Source organism: Echiichthys vipera, assembly GCF_963691815.1.
Source record: "Echiichthys vipera genome assembly, chromosome: 17".
Classification (NCBI taxonomy): Eukaryota; Metazoa; Chordata; class Actinopteri; order Perciformes; family Trachinidae; genus Echiichthys; species Echiichthys vipera.
In genome coordinates, this window is record NC_139842.1 from 12,102,022 (window position 1) to 12,129,412 (window position 27,391).

Here is a 27,391-nt window from a genome sequence, read left to right on the forward strand (position 1 = left end):
TAATAAAGACACAGAATGAAAATACAAACAGGAATATATGTGCCAAATTCATTTAAAATAAGATGAAAGATAAAACTAAAATAAGGTAAAAATAAAATAAAATAGAATAGAATACATAGAATGCATCTTCCCATGGATAAAACCCACTTGATAATACTAGCAGAAGAAAGATGGAAAAGAAAATAGGGATTAAAACGGGTAAAATAGAGCAGAGCTAGTTTAAGACTAAAGTGAAGAGATAAGTTTTTAGCTTTCTTTTAAAAATATTTAGCGAGCTGGCCCTTCAGATATCTATAGGAAGTTTGTTCCACAGCTTTGGGGCATAACTGAAAAACGCTGCATGCCTGATTTTCCTTTGGGTTTTTTTAGGAACCTCCAACCTGGAAATATAACAGAGATGGGACTGTTCTGAAAAACTCTGACATGCAAGATTAAGGGCACAATACACTATGTTGTTGCTGTTTTTGTTGTTCATCAAAGGCACATTTCCTCTCCACCTCTGAAACTGTTGACACGTTTTATTGTTTTTATTGTCAATCTCTTTTAGACCCTTTTTTGCAGAGTCTGTCTTCCTTTGTTGAGTTGCCCATGTGACCATGTGAATAACGTTGTTATAAGGTTATAATGGCATAAGTGTCCAATGATGGAAAACATGAAGGTTGTGAAAAGGAAAATAACAGAAATTTGACAGTTTCTTGCATTTAAAAGGAAGCTGACTATATATTGATATACTGTAGTTGTTTCTCAGCTATTTATGTTATCAGAAGGCAACCCATAAGGCAATCTATACGTTTTTGCAGTTGCTAAGTAAAAATCTGCACAGATAAAATACCCAGTTCCCATTTTTTCACTGAAGTTAATTATTTTACACCTTATTCCTTTAACACAGTCGCAACAGTTGAGTCACAAAAAATTGTTGAAAATGGCTTTTTTTTTTTCATTAGCAGGCGCCTGTTCCTTTCATACCTGGGTGTCACTTTTCTGACATCATCACAGTGAAGCGGCATCATGGTTGATTATTTACAAGGAAATGAGTTCTTAGAGAGTAAGATTCAGTCACAGTCTGATCGAGTCTTTTTAATAACATACTCATTAAATATATTACACCCTGTTACTGCATGCCGCCACGAAAAAATATCATTCATCATCTCAGAGTTGGTCATAAAAGAGATAATCATGGTCGTTATTGTTTTCTTAATCTCATTTGCAAAAAAATGATTCATGGTCAAAATTAAAACTGGCAGCTGAATGAGAAATTGAGCTATGAAAAGGCAGTCTAATTTCCTGTCACTATTTTAAAGCTGGATAAGGGAATACAGTATGAGTGTCTGTTTGCCGCTGCATACTGTCTGTATGATTGTGTAATATAACGCTGGCAAATAGCAAGGATAAAAACTTGCGTATACCGTATATAAGCCAGCGTCAGAGATACACACTCGCTCTCTGCTTCATTATTTGTCCTTTCCCCCCTGTGTTTGTCTCCATCACAACTTCTAATCCCTCCTCTTCTGTTTGTCACCAGCTGATGACCAAGCACCCTTCAAAGCGTCTCGGCTGTGGCTCAGAAGGGGAGAGGGACATCAGAGAGCAGGCCTTCTTCAGACGCATCGACTGGGATCGCCTGGCAAACAGAGAGATCCAGCCGCCATTTAAACCCAAAGTGGTGAGTGATGGCGTGAGTGTGTGTGAGAGAGTCAGTCATCCTTTATTATGCTTTTTGAGTTAAGTATGGTGATATTGTACATTTTCTGGAAAAATCTAGAATTGCCATAAAGCATCCTGCTAATTAATTTGCAACATTTACTTTAAAAATATGGCAGTGGACAAATGTATAACATGTCAGAGTATATACTGTGTCATCTACCCAAAACATTACACACTGCTGTGCCTAAATTTCACGTACACTGAATGGTCTAATTGACTTCTTCTTGACTTCTTGACTCAATTTCAACGTAAGAGATGGGAATGAAAATCCACCTGTGTCTGTGTAATAATTTCTTTTCAGGTTCAATTGAAGCTGATGCCAGGACGTTTCTATCAAAGATCATTCTTTTTAGTACAAAATTTGCTTTTTGATATTCCCCAGACAGTGTTTCTGTTCTGTTCCTGTCTGAGCTGCAGTTGAAGTGGAACACATTTTGTACTAAAAACTTTGGCACATACTGTTCCCACTTGATACAGGATATCTAACTCCAGAAATCCTCAAATTAGCTTAATTTAAAGCCCACCAGCGTTTCCACGTCTTTTGCATCTGTGCTCCCGGCATCTCTGAACTCTCATTTTAGCCGAGGAATGACTGTGACAACACTTTCTACCTATATATAGCATAGTTGTGACCGCGCAATCATACAGAAGTCCCGACGACTCGTTTAAAGCCACAGTTTCTGAATATGAGCTGTGTGCGTTGTGTTTTGATACTTTAACTTGTGTTTATATAGCACATCAGCCTGCTTTATATATTTTTTTTAAAAGAAAGACATCTCCCTTTTTCCAATTTGAGACCTTTAAAATCACTCTACAAAGGGATCCCTTCAGGAATGATTAGAGCAAACACCAAAATCTATTTCATGATACATGAGCATGCCAAGCAAGTTAAGCAAAGTTGACAGTTTGACAAATGAGAAGACGAATCACTCTGGTTATGAAGATTATTGAAAAATGGGAGTGTCTGATTAAAAGAGCATTCGTTGTTATTTATGTTCATTCATGGCATGGCAATACTTTCATGAAATATATTTCATACATCGACATCTTTGTGGTTTTATTTATTGTATATATTATTCAATCGATTCTTTACACCAATCTTTATTTCAACTTTAAAAATATTTCCGCCTTAGTCAAGAGGCTTAAGTTCAGAGAAAAACATGTTGATATTTCCAGACACATAAAACTAATAAACACCTATAAGAAAATGACCATAAAACATCCATTAGTGTCATTCATATCTCTGACACTCCTGTTTAGTTTGTCATTCCTGTGACTCTAAAAACAGCAAATCACCTGGAAAAAGCAAACTTTGTCCCTTGAATGCATGTTGAAGAATTGAAATACCTCCTCATAGAGTCTTCAAGTGTGTGTGAATGAATGGGTGCGTATTGTAAGTCTGTTTCCATCCATGGTTGTATGCACCCAGCAGAGCTTGAGTATGGATCCCAGCTGCAGTCACCAGCCACGCTGTCACTGACACCTGCACACCCAACACAGAACATCCTCCTGTCACAGCAAAACACTATTTTTCAGTTTGTGGACCCACGCATGCTCCATCCCTACGCTGCCCACAGCGCCCAAAGCTTCCCACGCGCTGCCACCGAGGTTTAAAAATAGCTCTCTAAGAGCAGAGTTCTCTTTACTTCCACACAAGGGCCATAATAAATGCGGATGTAACTCACAGAAGGGGGAAGGAGAACATTGCTAAAAGCGGGTCCATGCATTCAGGGCGCTTTGTGTGGCCTATCACAGTTGTGAGCTCATACACGGCGTCATTAATTTGCCTGAAGGGACTAGCAAACAAAAGCTCCATCTGAGGCTTTATGGCATATGCGATATTACAAAGCAGGTGAACATGGCTGACATGCTGATACGTCTCCTGAGAAAATGTGTTGCAAACAGCAGGAACTGAAATCTACTGTAAACCACAGATTTGGTTTTCTTGTAAAAGTGTCGTGACTGTGCTGATGAATGACACGCTTCGATATGCATATATACTGTATATACATATATATATTCAGCCTGAGACACATGACAGCCTAGAGCAGAGCTGCACATTGATGCTGATGACCTCTACTGTGGATGCTTAGGGTTAGCTCCTAATCTAATTACAACTTCTGCCCGGCTACACACTAGACTTTGACATTTTCCTGCGCCACCTTCCCTCTGGGATCATTGGGAAGCTTTCTATTAAAAGACTCATGAGGGCATGTATTCAGTGTCTTCCTTTTGTGATCTTTTACAAGTGTCCTCTGTCAATCCTTTCCACATCTGACATTTTTCATTATCTCTTTCAGTGCGGCAAAGGGGCAGAAAACTTTGACAAGTTTTTTACACGTACACAGCCGGTGCTAACCCCACCCGACCAGCTGGTCATCGCCAACATCGACCAGAGCGAGTTCGCAGGCTTCTCCTACATCAACCCTCAGTTCATCCACCCATCCCTGCACAGCGTTGTATGAGGAGAGAGCAGGGGGGGGGGACACGAAAGCATGGACTGACGCTGACTACAGGATCCTTCTGAACTCCAACATATGATCCCACCGTCAACAGACTTAAATCATCCTCAACAGTGTTGTGTCTAGCTATCAATATCTGTGTGAATGAGGAGAGGGCAGCAAAGTGCGCTGATATTTTTGCATAATTTCCCCAAGCATCTCATATAACATGTTCTTTATTCTGTATCTGTGTTTATCCGAACCTGCAGCCTTTTTTTCTAGTGTATGAATGTTAATGAGTCAGTTACTTTGTTGTTAGGTATTAAAGATGCAACATGTTTTCCCTTCTTACTACGCAACAAGCTGCAATGCACGACAAGAACGGAACATTTTTCTGCTCTGTCCCGGCTTTATCTACTTCTGAACCGCTACACGTGTACTTTATATTTATAAAAAAAAGAAGTAGTATACCGTTACATGAGTGCCAAAGTAGATGTGGAAAAAAACATATATTTTGCAGTTCTTAAAGTCCTTGTAATGTTTTTATTCCCAACACACTAAAACCCCTAAACAGGAGCCGTTTCTATGTGTTGTTTTGTAGGACGTGGAGCTACAGTATATCTAACTCAACATACACAAAACAGAAGCACACTATGCTTAAGCTTACAAGCTGTCTCGGCCTATTCAACGCAGTGGAGTTCAGTATATAGAGTCAGAAAACTGTGGATCAAAGAGACAGTGTATAAAGTATAAAGATGCTATTTCCATATGCACAAAGCAGATCTCTGTTGCATGCTTATTTTTCTGACTCTGTATGAGCAGTAGACTCTAGGATGCAGTACACGTCTAGTATCATTGTAAAGTTTAGTATTACGATATAAGCTATGTTAATATATAATTGTTGTATGTTTTGAAGAGTCTTATTCTGAAAAAAAAGTTTGTAATTGTTAGGAAAAAAGGTTTTATTCCTGTTTTATGTTCCGCTTAACTCAACTTTTACGTCCAGAGAGAACCCTCTATTATATGTCAACCCCCTTTTTTGTAAATAGGTTTCAAAGAGATGTTTCAAAAAGAGAAGTTCCTTGCAGATTTTATACTATGAACTGAATGTGCTTTTACTACCTTAGAAAGTTTGGACATTTCTATGTTTAGATTACCCCTAAGAGGAGTATATATAATTATATATACAGTATGTATATATATATATATACATATATATATATATATATATATATATATATATATATATATATATATATATATATATATATATGATGTTTGGCTGAATCTTTGGTAGCCTTGGTATAAGCAAACCTTGTTATATGTATTTCCACTATTTATCCATTGTTTTCTACTACTCAGTGTCATGGCGAATATGCAGCACCTACTGTGCGTGAAATGGTTGAAAGCCCTCTTGCCTTGGTCGTCTCGGGCCCGACTCCTTCTGCAACGAAATTCAAAAGTAAGCCCTCTGAGGCTTATGTCTTTTCTTTCTTGCGTATATTGTGTGCATGCGTGAGGCATGAGAAAGACCCCTGCATGATACAGAGATCATGAAGCATGGAGTCCCCCCCACCCCCCAATTTATTTCACAGAATGAGACAAAACCAACGAGCATCGTGCGCTTTTCTGTTCAACATCTCCTCCCACTCCTCGCTGTCATGTAGCCCCACATTTGGCTAAAAAGCTGAATTATAAACAAGACAAAGTATGTGTAAAATGCTTCTGTTGGCTTTTTTGTTCAATGGTGCCAATTTTGAGTGTTTTTTTATTTTTTTAATTTACAGTCATTTCCTTTCACAATGTTCAACAGTGACATTTTCATAAAACTGCCATGTTCACTTTTAACCCCTGAATTAGTTACTTAACATGTAGACTGACACCGCAGCTGTCACATCTGGACCAAAAATGAGATTTTTGAATGTTTACATGTCTCACATTGAGAATCTTTATCCGAGGAGAGGAGGGGGAAAAAACTAAACTTTGGACCCATGGCAGAGATAATCACACGTCAGGCCAGTCAGGGTACAGTACCACTACAGTTAGAGCCACAGGGATGTTTGTATGCGTTTCCCTTCACTGCCCCTGCTTTTGTTAACCTGATTTTCCTGTTCCTCTGTTCATAGTGGTATGATGAATACTGTGTATAAATAAAGTATGGAAAGTATGAACCTGCTCTGGTTTATTTGGGGATGGGGAAGTGTTAAGTATTGTATAAAGATATATAAATATTAATATACTATGTGCCATAGTATGTGACATTGTGAATGTGTGAAAAACAATCCTATTACGCAGACGCATGTAGTTTCAACAGTTTGGTGTGTGAAATATATTTTACACATGCAAACATGAATTTCAACATGTGATCAGGAGGTTAATGGTCACACTGTCAAAAGCAAGGAATATAGCCCACATTAGAATATCCATAACATATATAATATACACTGTTTAGTATGTACACCTTTACAGTTAAATCCAAACTAGCACCTTAAAATTACACATACACTTCAATAAAGATATCTGTATCTAACAGTGTCAGTCTAAGCTTACCGAGCTGTCCTTGGTCCTGAAGCTCTCTCTCTCTCTCTCTCTCTCTCTCTCTCTCTCTCTCTCTCTCTCTCTCTCTCTCTCTCTCTCTCTCTCTCTCTCTGTATTTGCATTCAGACAGCAGAGCAGCACCAGGCTTCTGCACTGACTCACTGCTGCATCGTCTTGCCCCTTAAAGCTTCTTGCGGCTTCACTTTACACTTTTCTGAAGGAATTTGCCACCACGTCGTCGTTGTTTTGTTCCAAGTAGTCACTGTCGAAACGGAAGGTATTTCTCTGCATTTTCATTTCTTTTTGTTCTTTTTTTTTTTAACCCGCAACTTTGAGCACAATATTTGCTACAAGAACAGGGACCACAGCGCCGACACGGGTCTCACAGGTAAGAACCCAGGATAAGAACAAGTGTTTGCACGCATATCTTTACTTTTTTTTAAAACAACTCTTCCTCCTGATTAACTAGACATAAATTCCGATTTGTTTACCATATTCAATGATTAGTAAGCTGTGATGTTTGTTTTACCAATCGATTTATCTGGGCTTTTAATCAAGTCTCCGTTGTCATTTATGCATTATGATTATTTTCCCTTTCTGTGAATTATACACAAACTGATATTCGGATACAATACAATACCATGGGTGTATTCTAAGTCTAATATAGGTTTGACATTGACGTGTTATTATGAAAACTATACTCAATATGTTCAATGACACAAGTTCCCCTCAGGAAAATAGCTCTACAGCCAAATCATTTGTAAGAAGGTTGTAGAAGGTCAAATGTACCACTGATGTTTCAGTGTGGATCCCTCTATCTTTAATCCTTCATTAATTTTAAGGAATGTGGAAGTTTGGACATATGAAGAGATACGCCTGAATGTAATAACTCAAGGTGTGAAATAGATCTGTAGGATTTGCATGTGACAGGGCTCTATAGTCGTGACCACGATATTTTTAGTCATTTAGTAGCTCAGTTTGTCTTTTCACTTGGAAATCACACTGTTAACACATTGGTAATGACTTGATTAATCATTTGATTGAATACAGCTCTCTGCACACTTGCGGACATTCCCAGGATAATTGTGCTTTTAATGTAGAGTTCTCCAATCTGGCCGTTTCTCAACTGTGGACAATAATAAAGCAAATTAATTTAGCATGAATAAAACTGATGAGGAGCTTCCTGTTGACCTAGAATAGAATCCGAGGATGCGATAACAGTGTCTCTGAGTTTAGTCCAGACAACTTTCTACACTCACTATTTAATAAAAAAGATAAAGAAAATTAAAGGGGACATGTGCTTTTTTTCAGGTTCATACTTTTTTACGTCTTTTAGGTTTGTACTAGAGCATGTTTACATGATTTAATGTTCAAAAACACATTCTTTTTCTCATACTGACTGTCTGGATATACCTTATTCACCCTCTGTCTGAAATGCTTCGTTTTAGCGCCTGTCTCTTTCAGACCCGCTCCATAAAATGCCCAGTCTGCTCTGATTGATCAGAGTATTTGGATAACAGGGTGGAGCTGGGGTGATGCGCTAGGCAGCTTTAGGCTTTTTATAAAGATGTTTATCTGTTGCTGTGCTAAGCTAAACGCTAAAGAGAGAAACTTTGATTTTTCAAATGGCTGACACGAGTCATCCAGCAAACTATTACCAGTGAGTTAGCAGGGAGCTCTGGTCCCTGGTGCCGTTTGCTTCAGTAAGTGCACACAATAGAAAATTGCCAGTTTCACTTGAGTTGACCAGCTAAATCTAGTACTAGCTAGCTAACATTGAATTTGTTAGCTTGGTGCAATCAAATGCCTTTCAGGCAACCAGTGGAAAATGCGTGGAAATGCTTTAATGCTGAAGCTACAGTGAGAAAGGCCTAATGTTTGCAAAAATATAAAAAGCTGAATATTTGAAAAGAATCTTTAAAAATCTTAAAATGTGCAAAAATATGAAAAAGCTGAAAATTTGAAAAGAATATTAAAACAGCTTAAATTGGGCGAAAGGCCAGCTCTAGGAGAGCCAATGAGAAGCCAGCTCTGTGAGAACCAATCAGAGGCCATAACGCTGATCTCTTAGATCTCTGGCAGTGAGAGTGGAGACACCCTGGTGGACATTTAGCGTAAGATTTGTGTGGTTAGTCCAAAACCTGTGAGCATGAGAGAAGTTTTTACAAAGACCCTGAATCTGCTCCACTCCTGTTCCATTACTATAGGAGTCAATAAGGCAGTTGGTTTCCTCTCTGTCACTTGGAGGCTCACTGCCAAATATATGAGTCCGATAGATCCAAAAGCTACTCTATTCTCTCTTCCTACATTTTAATGTCAAAATGATGTAGGAAGAGTAAAAATTGTGGACATCATAGCTGTTTAAGAAAGATTTTCTTTCTGTTGCTCTTCACTCTGTGGTTGAACATTCCATCCAATACCCATTGAAAACTCAAAAAAGTCTGAAAACAGCATCATATTTAAACAGCGATCATTTAAAAACTGTAAAAGATTATAAAAATAAATATTAAAAAGCTGAATATATGAAAAAGTATGAAAGGCAGAAAAAGGGTTGAAAATCAACATAAAAGAGCTGAAAAAGCTGAACATTTTGATGGTTGAATGTTTTTTGTAGCTAGAGGTGACTGAAAAATTCTTAAGGCATTTCCACCAATAAACAAAATGGCTGAACAGGGTAACAATAGTGGAAGGGTCAAAATCCTGAGGATTTCATACTGAAAACAACCAAAAACAAGTCCATGGCTATATTAAAGTACACAGTAACATGAATAAGTATCACTAATCCTCTATCCTATCAATCATAAGGTAGCCATGCCCCAATGCCTACTTCCGTTTTATGGTCTATTTTACTCTAAATGGGAAGAACATAGTCCATAAGATTGGTGCACACATTCAATTCTAGTCTAAATTAATTCATTCAGACAACCATTCAAATTGGCTATCCCTGTACTTTGTCCTCTAGCTGATTCCTGCTTCCATCACCATCCAAACATCAGACTTATGTGTCTTGTATGGGATTTAAATCATAATCCTGTCACCTTAGATGATGATTTTCTATGTCATCAGTTGGGCCAATTCTAACTCTTATACTGACTTATGAATACTTTTCTGAATTTCCAACCCCTTCAAGGGATTCTGCTCTGATTCACAGCTGTAAAACATCAAAACCCAGTCTTGAGCATTTGTATTCACAGCAGTAGGCATGCAACACATTTAATTTTCTCAGTCTGAAGGCTCAAACAGGTTTATTATTGACCCACACTGTGTGATTCTTTTGTTGGCAGGCTGGAGTCATCAGTGACACTGACTGAATTTGAATGTAGTGTGACTATAAAACTTTAATGCTGGAGAAGAAGTGGGCAAGTCAAAAATTCTAAATATTACAAGTCTAAGTGAAAAGTTGGCCGTTCTGTTGGCAAACTGAAAAAAGCATTTTGTGACGGCGATTGATTTCTATCTACCTGCACAACAACCAAACAAAGATGTTGTTGATTCCTCCACCTGATATTTCATAGGCTGCTCATCATGCCGAGTAGATTTGACTAAATCTCTCCAGCTTTGTCAGAGAAAGCACTCTGAGACATCATGTGGAAAGGAAAGAGAGATGAAGCTTCTCCCTCCTCATCCTCTCCGTCTACAGGTCTGTCACGCCATGACAGAGTCCTTAATCGCCACTGAGGTGACTGCGTCAAACACACTTTTTGGGGGGTTTTGTCTACATAATAAATCTGCACAATCCTAATAATCATGGTAATCTGAAGCGCTGAACGCCGCTCACTAAATAGGTTGACAGTTGACCAGTTTTCCAGTTATGGAAAACACATGGAAAATGAGAGAAAAGGTAGAATGTCCTTGAAAATCTTGAGTTGTCCTGGAAAATTATTCGAACATTCTCCTATTTATCTTTATTTAAAATCTCACTCTCTGGGTCTCCATATTGAACTTCCCTTAATATTTCTACCAGTAATCATTGCTTCTTGTTTCCTTTTTCCTCCAGATTGCTTCTCAGACTTTTCTTGATTTTAACCACCACAGCTGGAAGCTTCCCCTGCTGTCACCATGAGTTCGTGCAGCAGGAAGGCCCTGACCTTGCTGAGCAGCGTCTTTGCAATCAGCAGCCTGGGGCTGTTGGGAGTGGCGGTCAGCACCGACTACTGGTTGTACCTTGAAGAGGGCGTCATTTTGCCTCTGAACCAGAGCATCGACATCAAGACCTCACTGCACTCCGGCCTCTGGAGAGTCTGTTTCCTGGCTGGTGAGTAAAGAGTCTTGGGGCGTGTGGTTCTCTGTGCTCCTGTAGTTTGACAGTCACATGTTCATGTGTAAATCAGCAAAGATACATGTAATGGTGTTAAGAGTGGAATGATCTTTATTCAAGGATGTTCATTTGTATTGTGCAGCATCTAAATGTGGCAGCAGCAGTGAGATGATCCTGTCACACCGATGTATCGTCACCACATCGGGCAGCTTTGACATTCACATAGAATGACATTCAATCGCTTCATCAGTGTGTTTGTGTATGTGTGTGTGTGTGTGTGTGTGTGTGTGTGTGTGTGTGTGTGTGTGTGTGTGTGTGTGTGTGTGTGTGTGTGTGTGTGTGTGTGTGTGTGTGTGTGTGTGTGTGTGGTGTGTGTGCGTGTGCTTGTGTGTGTGTGTGTGTGTGTGGGGGGGGGGGTACAAGAGGCAAGGCATTTGCATTTCTTCCCTGTTTAAATCCAATCCCACACTATAAAACAAGATGCACTCAGTGTAAAATTAGTCCTGCAACATAATTGACACACACACACACACACACACACACACACACACACACACACACACACACACACACACACACACACACACACACACACACACACTTGCACTTACAAGTCATCAGAGACAGATGTCATCTCATCGTGCCACAGTTAACTCCAGCTGGTGTCTGTATGTGATGATGATGAGGTGATAATAATGACTGTGTAGCTGTTTTTGTAGGATGTGATGTAACTCACACTTACTGTATGTGGAAAAAAAGAGAAAAAAGTTGATGATACATTTTAGTAAGTAAAGCGGGGCATGTGTGAGGTTTAAGGCAGGAAGTCCATCCTGTATGTCTATTTAAGATACAGGAAGCCCATTTTTCATTATTTGACCAAATCTATTACATACATAATAAATATTATTGCCTATATTTGTTCATTTGTTTTTTATCAGCGACAATGGACACAGCAGTCCCTGGGCAGGCAAATCCACAAAGGAGTTATGGCACCAAATGTCATGTTATATCATTGACATGATGCATAATGTCTGTGTTGGAAATTAGATATAACCATAGAGAGTATACTGTAAATATGGATGTAGTCTCCTTGACGTCACCCATACGTTTCTGAAAAGCCTTTGAAAAACTCAATGGGCGTGGTTCTGGCTGCCACCATCGTGGCAGTGCCTAGGGGAATTTTTCCCTGCTGGGTTCAACCTAATGAGCACACTGAGCAGAGCACATACCTGTGTTCGTGCTTCATATGATGCAGTGAAGAGCCTTTGTGGCATGGCAAGAGCCATTGGAAATAATGGGTTTCAGAGCCCAGTGCTGCCGCTGTCACATTGTGTGTGAAAAATGGTCAAAGAAGCTGCGGCCAGCCAAATGAACGCTTCAGGCTATGCTAGCCGCCTGTGACAGCACCCACAGGTCACTCAAAGCGACCATGCCCTTAATTATGCATAACTTAATATAATTTTAACATGTAAGTGGTATAAGAGTATTTTATTGTACCAGGCTGTGAACATTTTATATAAATATATGTAAAGTTGTGCACTTTAACATAGTGGGATTGATTTGATTTTGAAGCCAGCCTCAAGTTGCCCTTTGAGGAACTATTTGTGGCACTTCCACATTGGCTTCATTTTTCAGTTACTGTTTGACTGTACAGACATTAGAGCAGTGTCAACCTTCTCGTCTAACTCCTGGTAAGAAAGCAAATAACTGTAGTTCCCAAAATACTTAACTGCTCCTTTAATGTAAAGTATATAAAACATGTTTCTTTATGTACCTTCTGTTGACATGACAGTCTTGAGTTTTGGTTCACTGGATCCTGCCAGTCTCTAATATGTCCCTCCCATGTCCCTCTCTTTCCTGCAGTAGTCCTGCTGTGTTTCCACCTTTCCACCCTGCAGTTCCTTCAGCAGCTCCACAGTATAGGCTACCATGCCACCCTAGCTGCCGAGTTTGAACTTTTATTTTAGCCTCTTGGCTTAGTTTGCCTGTTTTGTCTATGAGTTGGGCATTTACAAAGAGGCATTGGACGACTCTCCTCAATTTTTTCATGTCTCCTCATCTCTCTTCTTTGCCAAAATTTTGTCACCACGTTTTTTGTCTCTTTTCTCCTCAGGTGACGAGTCTGGTCGCTGCTTCACCATTGCATACATCATGCCGATGAACCTCCAGTTGTCGTCTGAGTCCACAGTAAATGTACTCAGTGAGTATTGCCAGGCGTACAAACCGAAGGGGCCCTCTTGAGGTCTTTCGCATAAACAGCCAGGCAAAAAGCATGGCAAAAAACGGATGGTTTTCAGATTAGGTTGTGCTCAGAAATCATGTTAGTGTAGCCAGACAGATGAGTCTGGGTTATCTGAACTTCTCCAGAATACTTATTACCCAGAAGTCCTTCAGTGTGGTTCAGTGTCAAAGCTTTACTGAAGGTTAAATCTCTTCAGTGTCTACATTTATGTATCTCAAGCTTGATTGTTCCCCTTTCCTCCCAACAGAAGCAACATTTTTCCGTCAAACATGACAAATGAAAACAGATGCTGTATAATTGGGATTGATCAACAAAACATTTCTTGATTTCACTTTGAGATTAAATGAGATACTCTAAAGCTTCTCTGTCTATAAGTCGTTTCCGCCTCATTTTTACACTGAAATGTCCACACATCTGCTGTATGTTTTGGGGTTAAGCGGCAGCATTTCTTCTCTCCTCAGAGATGATCCGCTCTGCCACTCCGTTCCCTCTGGTCAGCCTCTTCTTCATGTTCATCGGCTTTGTCCTCAACAACATCGGGCACGTCCGGCCTCACCGCACCATCCTGGCTTTTGTGTCTGGGATCTTCTTCATCCTCTCAGGTACGCTGGTCATCTCTCCTCTTTTTGTCTTTTGTCATGTCTCTTTTTGTCTGACCCTGAATAGAATTTCTCCGTCTCTCAGGTTTGGCTCTGGTGGTGGGTCTGGTGCTGTACATCTCCAGTATAAATGATGAAATGCTGAACAGGACTAAGAGCAGTGAGGCCTATTTTATATACAAGTATGGCTGGTCCTTTGCCTTCGCTGCCTTCTCTTTCCTGCTCACTGAGGTGAGCGACTGAACAGACACACAAAAGAGTTCTTCCTCTGTTTGGCACTGCTGTGATTATGGCACGAAATGTTTCATCCTTTTTTGAATTTGATTTAGTTATAAACATACAAAACACACTAATACTATATATATATGACATGTTAAAGGATATTACAGTGAAAAAATCCCATTTAGTGGCTTATAGACTTTGTACCACATGATTACACCTAAATATGATAAGTTATAACTCAAATGAAAATGTTTAAGACAAAAAACTTCAAATTCAAATCCACTGCACAACTTGCTTCTCATTTTTCTCTGCATCCAGAATAACATACTCATGTCCTGGACTCTTATTGTAGCAGAAGCTTGTGATAGATGATAAAACACCTCTCTATGTAATGTAGTGCAGTGCAACATCTACATGTACTTTAGTCATGACCTCAGTAAATAACATATAGTTGAAATAATTTATACAACGTCAACAAAAATGGAACATTATGAGCTTTGTTTTTTAAAGTGTGTTTATTAAGAATCATGAGTTCTGGCTGCCCTCAAGTGGTCACAGAGAGAAACCACAACATTAAATCAACGGCTTTATCAAGGATTTCCACTAATTATTAATGTGGTATTCACTTTGGGTGATTATGCAAAGTGGCCAAACTGAAGCTGTCACAAAGAAACTATAACCATTTAAGTTTTTATAACAGTTTTTGGGCTGCAGCACTTGTTTATATTGTAAAAATGCTTTGTGTCTTATACCTGAAGGCACTTCTGAGCTCATTACCTTTTTCATATATTTTGATCCGTTGACTTTGTTTTGATCTTATGTGTCCCTATATACACTGCAGAGCGCAGGCGTCATGTCCGTCTACCTGTTCATGAAGCGATACACAGCAGAGGAGATCTACCAGCCTCGTCACCCCAGTTTCTACCGCCCGCGTCTCAGCAACTGCTCCGACCACTCGGGCCAGTTCCTCCACCCAGAGGCCTGGTCGCGTGGGCGAAGTCCCTCTGACATCTCCAGTGAAGCTTCACTCCAGATGAGCACCAGCTACCCTGCTCTCCTCAAATGCCCCGACTATGATCAGGTGTCCTCTTCACCCTGCTGAGGGGTGGGTCACCACATCAGAGGCCAACTGAAGGTTACTAAAAGGATCACATAGGGTCACAAGGCCTAGTGAGTTTCCTTTCAAGAAAAAGATACAACTTAGATATTATTACGTGCGTTTGATGTTTTTTCACGGAGAAAAAATTGTGCAGCTTAGACTGTGGCCAGAGGGATTTGGAAAAATTTCCATCTGAGCCGCTTGTGTTATTTTATACAGTCAGAGATGCTTATTGGGAATTTGTTGTTGTAGCAGCACCTACGTTTTTTCTAGGTGCAGGCAAAGTCTGCAGGTTTTAGGAAAATAAATGGAAAACATGCTTTTGGTGTTATTCTGTCTGCAAAGGTCCCAAAGTTAAATAAAGTAGATTACTTTTGAACTTTATCTGAAAGGGGAAAAATGTCCTGTGTTTTCTGTGTGTTTTACCCTCCAGTGCCTCATAAATGTTTTCATATTGTGAACATTTCAACTTTCTCATGTTGCAATACATAGATACATTCTCCTTATGCTTTAGGACATTTTCTCTCAGTGGCATTATTTATGTACCGTGTCACATAGCAAAAAACAAACATTTGGCAAACCTAACCCTTTTCCCGCTAGGAAAGACTGTTGTTCTGTGTATGATGCAATGAAAGGACAATCCATCATTATAACAACCATCAGATAGCAGGTGATGGTCCTGTCGACAAGCAAACGGCCTGCCAGCTTTTTGTATTTGTACCTTGTTTAGAGAAACTGTTTTGTCTCGAACATCTTAACAGCAAGACACGATGAAAATGGTAGATTACCGCTTATTTGTAATAATCTCAGAAGTGTCTATCAAATCCTCATCAAACAAATTCTCAAATTGCAAATGTATGTCCCCTGTTGTCACAGCCTTGCAAATATAAAACATTTCTAATGACGCAGGTGGCGTCTTTATTGTACAATGTGATACCAGCTCTTATTTTTTGTTACTCTTCTGTGAATAAAGATACAAGGAAGGTGTACACTGACAGTGAGAAGTGCGTGCGTTGACCGTGTTGACGCTGGCATTTGTTTCTTTGTTTTGCTGGATCAAATCAATTGGATGTAGAGAGGAAGGATTCATTTGCAAGAGCGGCACATTGGTGTGGTGGTTAGCACTGTCGCCTCATAGCAAAAGGGTTCTTGGTTTGAATCCTTCTGTGTGGAGTTTGCATTTTCTCCCTGTGTCTGCGCTGGTCCTCTCTGGGTTCTCCGGCTTCCTCCCACAGTCCAAAGACATGCAGGTGTTAGGTTAATTGATGACTCTAAATTGCGCGTAGATGTGAGTGGCTAGCGTCCTGTCCAGGGTGTACCCCGCCTCACGGCCAATGTCAGCTGGGATCAGCTCCAGCACCTTGCTTTTTTCTCTCCTTTCCTATTTATCGCTTTTGCGATTTTGTGGTTATCCCTGGGATAACTTTGAGACACCTCTGGGTCTGCACCTGCGCCCCAACCCCTACCCCCTTTCCTGACAGGCTAGATGTTATGGTGACGCTGTTACATTGGATTGCATAAGATTGTACAAGTGTGGTTTTTTTTTTGAGTGAGTGGCCTTTTGCAGGCATTCAGTTATAAAGCAGATTGAGCCTTGATTCAGAAACTGTATTTTATAGTTCTTGTCACAACTATAGTATATATAGGTAGAAAGTGCAGCTACTGTGCGTTTACAGTCATTCCCTGGCTGCAACGACGGTGCAGAGATGCTGAGAGTACAGATGCGGAAGACCAAGGAACACTGACCAATTAGAGCAGATTGTGCTTTTTCATGAGGGCTTGAGACTCATGAGATTTAAAGAGACAGGCGCTAAGAGGAAACGTTGACGTAAACAAACGTAACTTGTTTGTATCTTTTAACATTAAAGCATGTAAGCCAAAATACGAGTATGAAAATGAGTATAGTATGTTCCCTTCAAGTGTTGTTCTTAAGGAATTGAGAAAAACTTTAATTCTACAAGGCTGCCTTTACCAGTTTGACCCCAAACCCTACCACAGACATTCCTCTAATCTTTTTTAATCATCAAATTGATCGATATATTTATGTCTTCTTAATGTATATTATTATCATTATTATTGACTATGTCTTTTGTGGATAAAAAGAACAAATAAGAACAGTAGAGGGTGCTCTCTCCCCATCCATTCTGCTCCAAATCTTCTCTCCCACTGAGATTTCGCTCATGGACTCAACATGTGTTGCTTTAGCTTTCCTCTTGATGTACTATGTACTCGACCAGGTTTAATCCTACACTACTGCTCTGCACGATGGAGGCTGACATGTTATACATTCAGATAACTCGTCACATCGCAGGAAATAGGTATATAATTCATTAATGACAGCTCATTACATATGCAAATAAGTAGGTCAAGACAGGCATCAATAATATATACACCATACATCTGCTGTAAGCTTTATGTAGACTTTATAAAGATACACGTAATGTACAATGTGACCGAAAGCTTTTACAGAGAATATAAAAGTTAATGTAATTATAAGCCACACAGGGCAGTAGATATTCTGCCCTACCGAAAGGCTTTCATTTTATTTTACAATCACATAGAAAACTACTGCTGTTAAGTGTTTTTGACATCATCCTCAATGATAGTATCATCATCGCCATCATCATCACTCATGTTACTTTACTATAATCATTGTCATTAACATCAAACATCATTTTCACTATAATCTTTATCATCATCCTAAATACAACCATCTTTCTCACTCGTCAGTCATGGCTTTTGAAAGAGCGCTGTCATTGTTATTAACCAATATCATCATCATCATCATCTTCATCATCTTCATCATCTGTTTTCTTATGATTATGTTTAAGGCTTTTGTAAAGAAGACCCAAAACTTCAGCTGATGCAAACGTCTGCCTGTAGGCTCCAACATGTTACACAGAGTGTGCATACTACAACAAAGAGACCAGAAAACCTTTACATTATATATACACATACATAACTTAAGCATACATTGTTTAACGTGTACAGGAAGTAGTAAATCATTTCACAAATGAAAATAAATACAAAAATGATAGTTGGTTATATTTATATGCTTTTAAAGAGGAACACAAAAAGCAAGCAAGGATTCTTTAGGTTTAAAAACCAAATGCAAACAGGATCACAACAATACACCGACCTTCACTGCCATAGACAAGAGGAGAAAAAAAAGCTTAATCGGACTGGTACCCTATTGGGCCATTGCACAGCCGTCGATGAAACCTACCCAGTAGACTTTTTAAAGTTAAAATCCTTAAGATTTCCATGAAATCAGACCCTGTCTTTGACACTATTTTGGGTCAGCATTTAATCTGCAATTGTCAATTAATGTATTTATACTCTGGAAATACCTCTTTAAATATTAGCTTTCATTGGTAGTGGAGTCCGCCATTCCCCTTCTGGAGTCACGTATACGAGGGATTCACTAGAAACGATGCAAGTAATCCAGCCTTTTAAAAAATGTTATCTCATGGATATTGTTTACCGTTTACTCTCCCACAGCCATGTCAGAGCTGTACCAAGTTACTGCTTAATGCAAACTCAACATTTTACATTAAAAGCGGTTAAACAAACTGTGCTTTTATTATGAAGCAGTTAATTGTACTTGTCACTGAGGCTAACGCTAACCATGTGTACAACGCAAGACAATGGTCGTTTTGGCAGCAACAGTGAAGTGTGACCTTTATTTTTTTCTGACTTTATTTTGTTTAGCTGTACTGAATGTATGGATACAGCAGTTGCTTTTCTGTTGTATTTCTCAGGTGGAGTTTTTGCTGTAGTATTACCACACTTGCTGTTATCATTATTAAATGTGGTTGTGTCGCCGACTCAACCGGGACTGAAATCTTAAGGATAACAATTTTAAGTCCAAAAAGAAAATTTCATCTCAAGCTTTGGCAAAAGCTCCCTTTCTACTTTGCTAAAATAAAAAAGTATGCACATTTTAAAATGCTCTGCTCCACACAAATAAATGAAATCAGCCCAGCTGACTCAAGACTGTAATGTTTTGTTAGAAACCTAAATGTAAGCCAGCGCTGTTCTCTGAGGTTCTCAGGGCAGGGCTTCAGCCATGGCACCTGGAGAGAAGAATTCAGCACCAGAGTGTGATGACAACATGGTCCAGGTGAGCTTATGTTGCAATGACCTACCCACCACCTCCCAAATGTGTCCATCTGTCTCTTCTTCCCACCTTCCTTGCTCCAAACATCTCTATTCACTTTTGCATTTTGTGTCCCATGTAGCCGATCATATCTCCCAACTCTGACTTTTTCATAAAGCAGAGCAGAGGGAACACTTTTATGCACCCATACTATAGATGCTGTGTGCACTGATAGCATGCACACTGCTGCACACACAGACACACACACACACACACACATACACACAAACACACACACACACACACACACACACACACACACACACACACACACACACACACACACACACACACACACACACACACACACACACACACACACACACACACACACACACACACACACACAAACGCACACACACACACACACACACACACACACACACACACACACACACACACACAAACACACATATATATATATATACAAACACAACATATTGGTCTATAATAACCCATATGCATGCATGTGCACCTGAAACATGGCAGTTGTGCTTTAGGGAGAGCTAGAAACACGTTATTAACCATGAGAGGGGGAGGTAGGGGGTGTATATGAGATGGAGGGGAAACAAACTGAAATGGTTGTTCATGTGCTGCTCCAGTCCACATATCTGAGTTTCCTGGAGCTCTGCTGTCCTCTCAGTAGTGTGATGTGTCCCCCAGCAAGTGCACATGACTTGTAGACAGTCCAGGAGAGGAACTGGGGTTTTCTGCCATTGACAGTCATTTCTGTGGTGAACCAGCTTCGCAGTGTGTGTGGTTTTATGTGTTCATGAACCGAGGGGAGAGAAAGATGGAGAAGCTGGAGGTTGAGAAGACTGTCCCTCTTCACTTCTTGTTGGCGATGCGTCTCTTCCTGGTAGCGAGCATGTCGTAGAAAGGGTCTCTGCTTATGCTGGCCCTGGAGAAGAAGCCAATCAAAGGACAGCGATGAAATAAATAATAAGGCCACATGAGAGGAGGGTCTCGAGCATCTTTGATATGGAAATGTCGGCACATTTATACAAACCCCTGCCTTAACTAGATTAAAAAAAAAAGAAAAAAGTTTGTGCAGTGACCCAGTTTGGTTTCCATGGTTTCTGAAGAGAAACCCCCCCTTCCCTCCTAAGTTTTTTCTTGGTACTTCGGTTTGCTGCTACCTCCTCCAGAACTCTTGGTAAAACACACAATCACAAACTCTCCATCCTGCTATTCTACAGGTTTATAGGTCTGAAGGAGGGCGGACAAAGGTGCTCAATATTACTGACTCTTCTTGGTTCTCCTGCTCCCTATTTATTGATTTTTTTAGAGCGATGGAAAGGCAGCGCACAGTGAGAGCGAGTGAGTCAGGAAGCCATTTGGGCTCTACTGAGGAGCCCAGTTTCATGCCTGCTAAATCCTGTTAGCACCAGCACAAAGCAAGCAGCTCAACCCCCCACTGCGGATATCTCTGATTCCCTTTACAACGGCACACGCTAAAGAATGAGTCTATATGTGATGACTATCCTGCTCTTTGTCATTTTGCACAACCCAAATCCATGAAACAAAAACTCCACTGGAGAATGATCAAATCCAAGCAATGCTGCTGTGACTAATATCAGTTACTCCATTCCTGTCCTTAAAATATTTAAAAACTTAATATTTTTAATGGAAGGGGAAATATAAAATATAAAAAAAAATACATGCTTCCTGTTTTACTTTCACATTGAATTAATTCATGAGCCTACTTTCTCCACTGACCCACTTGGTCCACCCTCATCTGGTTCTGTGTGCTTGTGACTCAAGATAAGCAGATACAGTGTTGCCGCTGTGATCATCTCTACTTAAGAAGAGGGGGAAAATCATAATTTCCATAAAATGTGATTTATCTTCACAGACCCTAAGTCCTCTTGGACCCCCTCTGGTGAAGCGCATGCTGCGACTCGTTAGTCTCCGTAGCTGCGAGTATGTCAGCCCAGTTTGGAGCTGTCTCTCCTGGATAGGTTTACTGGGTTTGCTGGCTCACCCCTGGGCTGCTATAAACAGTGACTAATCCCCTATCTTTTCCCCAGTGAATACTCCTTTAGAGTATGGAGAGAGGGGAGGAGGGGGGGATTGCACTTTATTACAGTATACAACTGTTCTGTTCTGTTCTGCTGAGCCAACGCTCTTTGACATTGCACCATCTTCTATGCAGGCGATTACAGAGCAACATTTAGCTCACGGACAGCAAGGTTATTATTACTGAGAGCTACAGTATGTTTGGTATCTGACAGAAAGAAACCACATTCGGTTTTCTGTCTCTTCCTTTTTTCCCCCTAAAATCCAGTATGATAACCATTATTGGGTGGAAGCTCGGTCACTGTAATCAGCAAAAAAAATTCAAAATGTGAGAAATTCCCACATATTGCTTCAGGTGAATTTATGAGGAGTCTTACTTGATGGATTTAATCCACTCCTCTTTCTCTTCCGGCGTAGGCGCTGATATCCTGTACACCACATGGTTGCCCTCAACAACACGCCCATCTGCCTCCGTCTTGCAGGCTTTGATCACCTGGCCCTTGTGATTGGGGTTATAGAGCTCAAAACAGTTCTGGGGAACAGACAGAGAGAATTTGTGAGATTTGACTGCACTCTGACCAAGACATGTACTTGCCATTTAGACACCTAATAAACACTGTAAGAGAGGAGAAAAGATGCTTGACGTATGATCAAGGGGTAAGCTCTCTAATGAGGCAACACTCACAGGTTTCCTGGGCTCCTCCACCTCCCTGATGCTGAGATTCTCCAGCGGGATAATCCCACGAGGCTCCTTGTCCTAAAGGAGAAACATGAGAGGAGAGAGAAAAACAACCAAGTAATTAGAAAGAGAGAGCAAGCAAAAAGGAAAGGAAATAGATAAGAAAAGTAGCGAAGAGGTAAGATATAGAAAGAAGTACATTTCTATACTACATCATATAAAATGAAGACGAGTAACTGTAATCTGTAACTGACAGAAAGGAAAAGGAGGGGAATAGATAAGTGAAGCAGGGAAAAGAGGATAACTCCTCTGTCCTCTCCTCTTGTCCTTACTGCTCTTTAACAGAGCAGATAATGTGTGTGTGTGTGTGTGTGTGTGTGTAGCAGTCAGACCAGAGGACGGGACGTAATGATAGTGTCCTGAAGGATAATAACAGGGTAGAGAGGACAGTGCTGATGAAGCAGCTAGCAGGGACACAGAGGCAACGATAAAAATCTTCAACGATGCACATTTAAACTTACTCTTACAGAAAGCGACACAGTTAGACAAACAATCACACATGAGGATACTAGCAGTCAAATAGAATGAGTAAACACTCTCTATTTCCACCCGGGGCCGACCCAAGCTTTTTTTTTTTGGGTGGGGGGGTATTTCATATGGACTTTTATTTATTAAATGAACAGAAAATATAACAGACATATTTGTCGATATAAAATGACCTATATTGGGATAGAAGATTTTGGCCCTACTGGCACACTGAATTTCTCTAAATTCCTTACACTGATCTACTCCTCTAATTCTCCCTCTATCCATGTTTATAGCACCCCCAAATTCCAGAATGTCCTCCCAATAACAACTGGAAACCAGATCATATTCATAAAGTGTATTTTCAGATTTAAGTCTTAATCTGAAGACACACAAACACACAGAAACCAGCACAAACGCTTGCAAAGGGGCACATTACTGATCTAAACTTGATCTCAGTGTGACACTCACTGTTGTGTATTCAAAGTAGTAGAGGCAGTTGTCAGTCAGGATGAACCACCTTCTCTTCCAGGTTTTCACTCGGCCCCCTGACAGGAAGAGGAAGAGGAGACAGGAAGTCACACAAAGGCCGCATTGACAGACCGGCTGTCTCCCATCAGGAAAAACAGCCGGGATGTGACACTCATTAATGAAGCTGATCCACATCCACTGTGTTTTCTTATTCTTGTCTACAATTGTTATAAATTACATAGATATTACAAAAGTCATATCAATGATATGGATATCTGCTGTTAACTCGATCCTACAGACTTGTTATGAATCATGAAAAAGGACCAAACGTTACTTTTTAAATCACTTATTGTACATGTTTGTTTATCAGTTCACAGCAGTAATTCAATTTCCTGTGTAAGAAAGGCTGCTTGTCATTAACCACATGATCATGTCATGTGGAAATTAGACACACATTAATACTTAACTTGCTTAAAGGGGAATTTCAGTCTTTTTCAGCTTGGATCCTGGATTCATTAAAATGTTTGGAAAAGCTCAGTAATAAAATATTTTGTTGACTTAGAGGGTGAATACAGGTATTTTCATGTAAAAAATGTTCTAGTAGAAAACCCAAATACAAGTATGAACCTGAACATGAGAATCATATAGAACCTTTAAACAGTGTTTGGTGGATGAACCCTCAATAAAGATAATGTTCACTTTCTAAAATATGCTGGCAAGACAGTTTGAAGAAAACTGAAGTATGTAATGACAACCACTATCTTTCCTAACTTCCATGATGACTCATGCAACTAAATTATTGCTGACTTTGCCTATTCATTTTTAAAAGGCAACCAGATACAACCACATTGGCTCTCAGGAGAGGGGAAACACAATGCTTGATATGAACCTAACATGGCACCTAAAGCACCCCTGAAGCAACACACATGTAGGCATGTAAGCACAAAAAACACACACACAAAACCCCAGAGCAAGTTCACCACCTTTGGTGTTAGCCTCTGCAAACTACATTCCAATATAAAAAGCTATGAGAAAGACATTTATATGCAAATGTGAGCTTAACACACACATGCACAAAACATGAATCGCAAGATGAAGACGTGAAAATGCACACAAGCACTTTCTGATCATTTCCTGTGTGTGCGCTTTGACCTAACATTCTGATTAGTTCCTCTCAACAACAAGCATCCCTTACGGTCACAACACTTTTTACTGCAGCATTTCCTTCCTGTTTTTGTGGGGCCTCACATAATTACAAAAGCTTGGGATTTCCTTACATTTCAATAGACTCTGGCTGTTGAATTAGCACAGCCAAATTTCCGCTCAGTGTAAAGAGAGATTTGCTAAAATAGGCATTTATTCCTCCACATCCGCCAGGGTTTATTTTTAGAGAGTTAAATTAGAAATATTATAGTGAGAACTGGTGCAGGGAATGGCTCCAGGGAGGAATCGTGCTAGAGTGTAATCATGTTAGGTCTGTGAGCCACAGTGGGGCTATTTGAATCCATACTCACTAGTTTGATGAGACTAAAGAGACGTTACAGAGCGTGAGAGGAATGTGCAGGTCAGAGCCAGGTGCGTGTGTGTGTGTGTGTGTGTGTGCGTGTGTGTGTGTGTGTGTGTGTGTGTGTGTGTGCGTTTGCGTGTGTGTGTGATAAAACTGATCACCTGCAGTGCGTTTGCCCTTTAACCTTAGACAACCCCTATGCAGGCTATTCAAGTTTTATGTTGAATAATAAATCAACCTCTAACAACAATTAAAAGTGTTGAAAAAATGAATGTCTTTAATGTGGTGTGAACTGCAGAGCGAGGGGGGAAGGTCCAAATCAAAAACATGTGTAAACAAACAGGAACAAATGGTAAAATCTATTACCTCATTGGGAAAGCATACAATAACATCCAACCCCTGGCCACACACTTATACAGAACAAATAATTACAGCGTGTGTTCCTCTGAACAAAAATATAATGTAGATTACATATTATTTATATTGTTATATAGACTGTTTATACACTTTTAATGAACTACTTTGATCGATGTTATTATTGTTATTTACATTGGTAGCATCACTTTAGTTCTCTGTGTTAACATATTCTTTTCATTTTTAACTTTTATTGCGAACCTTTCTGATATTTGAGAATAATTATAATACGGGTGCATAGCTGCCATGCATAATGACAGCTGCTTCTGGCATAGTTGGAGAACTTTGGAAAATTGTTTCTTCTTCTTTTCATTGACAGACCTACAGACTGGTGGGGCACACAGAGGAATTGATACACAACAGAGTGATTAAGTATGTCCCGAAATCCAATAGGTGACTTTATAAGACAGAATCACGCATATAGTTTTCATGACTTTAGTAGAAATTTGACAAAAAGAACGTATTTGCAAACATCTGGCTTTATAACTAAAACTGCATACGCACTGTTTTATGCATTTGGACTTGATGGGTTTGTTCCGACACTTTATTGTTACTCAGGTAAACGCATAAATCTCACCTTTATATATGTTTCACAAATGATCTGCTCCAGTTCACTGTGTCTAAAACATGATAGCTCACCATCGAGCGAGAGAGTACGAGTGATATTGACCTCATTCTGTCCTCAAGGTCTCACTCAGCAGTGAGAATAAAGCCACAGTTGTAGTAAGGATAAGTCAGAGAGTAACCAAATAAAGTCACCCGGGATGTCTTGCATTTCCATCCACCCACACCCACACCCACACACACACACACACACACGTACACACACACACACACACACACACACACAAACACACTAACCTAATTTAAGCAGCCAGCCCTCTCTGTCTGGGTTGAAGAACGTGTGCGTCAGGTCATTCCCGTCATCCTCTGGGATCTTAAAGGGTTCGCTCTTGATGCTGTCATATAAATTCTGGACAGAGAAAGCAAACAAAAAAAAAGGAACATTATGGAACAGAAAAGTTAACACTTCTAGTCTCCCCTCTGTCTCAAAACATTCAACCCAGCCCTTCAAATTAGTGGTGCATTAAACAAACACTGACTGATTCTACTTCAGTGTCGGAAAGTGAGAGACAATGATTCATACCTCAATGACTGCCATGACTAAATTACAAAGTGTCTTTTCCTACTTAAAAGAAGCCCAGGGCAATTTGGTAAAGTCGGCAGCCTACAGCATGTGGGTAGATCAACTTCTTTTTATGTTTCTTTCTTTGAGAGATCACGAAAAAATCATTAGCATCAGTATCTGGGGGGAAGATCTAATTCCTCCGAGCTGCAACATCTCAATTAGTGGCTCTCTGCTTTGCATGTCGGAGAATTTCCTGTAGGTTTTCTTTTCTGCGCATAATACTGTACATAGGATACATTTGTCATACCCAACAAACTAATAATGTCAAAGCTCTCACCCTGAGTAGCTCCTCTGGGAGGTCTCCACCCTCATTGATCCCTCTGTTCATAGAGATGAAGCGCTCCACGGGGGGCTTGTCTCTGACGTTGGGATTGTGCAGGCTTGTGTTCAGCATAATGATGGCAAATGATAGGACATAGCAGGTGTCTGTGGAGGTAATTATACAGTGCGTGTCACTGGGGAACGTAAAATAAGAGCCAACATCTCCCATATCGAGATCATTCACTTGTTTCACAACATTCACATTCACAACATTTTCTTACTCAAACTCAAAACCAAATAGTGAGCTCTTGCGTCAGTGGGCTGTACAGTGGAAGCTTATTTCCCTCATCATTTATTGTAATGGTATTGAGATGACAGCACAAATCAAACAGCAATAAATCAACAGATTTTCTCACCACAAACATTTAGGACTGTCTAATAAAAATCAACAAAGAGCCCCATATTCTGGGATACACTGACACGTGGCACCTTCCAAGGCCTTTGGAGGGCTGTCATGACACACACACACACACACACACACACACACACACACACACACACACACACACACACACACACACACACACACACCATCCACTGCTCTTGTGACTCCACATCATAACTCCTGCTAACCATCCTCCACCTCATCCATCCACACATACTAACTGCAGTCAACATCCCCTGCACTGTCATTTTTGACCCTGAGCGCACCGACCCTGAGAGATGACCAATAACTAAGTCTAGGTGTGTCACCACTGCACCACATCAATATTCATGACCTGAGCTGTCACCAGTGTCCTCCTCAGCACTTGCTCGGTTAACACAGGAGCGTGTGCAACGGACCGAGATTGCCCAATATCGACCTGTGATCGATTTCATCATCACTGCTGGAGACACAAGTAGTGATCCCACTGCGTTTAGTGAGCAAGATGCTAACTACAGTAGAAAGCGAAAACGTCAAGTTATGATTCTCTGAAAGCAGATATACATGCAGTCAGAAAATGTTTATATTCTCCAGTTTATTTAAGGCAGAATCTACAGGGTTATGACCACATGCTAAAGAT

At 40.1% G+C, this 27,391-nt stretch overlaps 3 protein-coding genes across 5 annotated transcripts in view; 2 read left to right on the top strand and 1 right to left on the bottom strand.

The window, feature by feature from the left end:
* Nucleotides 1–4,169, top strand: part of prkcab (protein kinase C, alpha, b) — a gene marked incomplete at both ends in the record, with an annotated part of 97,303 nt that extends 93,134 nt beyond the window's left edge. The window contains 2 exon segments of the mRNA XM_083931854.1: nucleotides 1,523–1,663; nucleotides 4,005–4,169. Coding sequence (XP_083787980.1) covers nucleotides 1,523–1,663; nucleotides 4,005–4,169 — 306 coding nt within the window.
* Nucleotides 4,170–10,742: 6,573 nt separating this feature from the next.
* On the top strand, nucleotides 10,743–15,106 carry cacng5b (calcium channel, voltage-dependent, gamma subunit 5b; the record flags this gene model as incomplete). 2 transcript variants are annotated; one of them, XM_083931300.1, is made up of 5 exons in its annotated part: nucleotides 10,743–10,938; nucleotides 13,013–13,141; nucleotides 13,645–13,785; nucleotides 13,868–14,013; nucleotides 14,846–15,106. In XM_083931300.1, the coding sequence occupies 5 exons, from the start codon at nucleotides 10,743–10,745 to the stop codon at nucleotides 15,104–15,106; spliced, it is 873 nt and encodes a 290-aa protein (XP_083787426.1). The 2 variants fall into 2 exon arrangements, with proteins under 2 accessions (XP_083787426.1, XP_083787427.1); XM_083931301.1 differs by having other exon boundaries at nucleotides 13,055–13,141.
* A 4,529-nt stretch (nucleotides 15,107–19,635) lies between these two features.
* Nucleotides 19,636–27,391, bottom strand: part of cyth3b (cytohesin 3b) — a 33,407-nt gene continuing 25,651 nt past the window's right edge. For both annotated transcript variants that reach the window (XM_083931323.1, XM_083931322.1), the window contains exons 8-13: nucleotides 26,344–26,492; nucleotides 25,739–25,850; nucleotides 22,957–23,033; nucleotides 21,967–22,038; nucleotides 21,659–21,813; nucleotides 19,636–20,163 (exon numbers count right to left, since the gene is read on the bottom strand). In XM_083931323.1, the coding sequence (XP_083787449.1) occupies nucleotides 20,091–20,163; nucleotides 21,659–21,813; nucleotides 21,967–22,038; nucleotides 22,957–23,033; nucleotides 25,739–25,850; nucleotides 26,344–26,492 (638 nt within the window). In that variant the 3' untranslated portion in view covers nucleotides 19,636–20,090. The remainder of the gene's footprint in view (nucleotides 20,164–21,658; nucleotides 21,814–21,966; nucleotides 22,039–22,956; nucleotides 23,034–25,738; nucleotides 25,851–26,343; nucleotides 26,493–27,391) is intronic.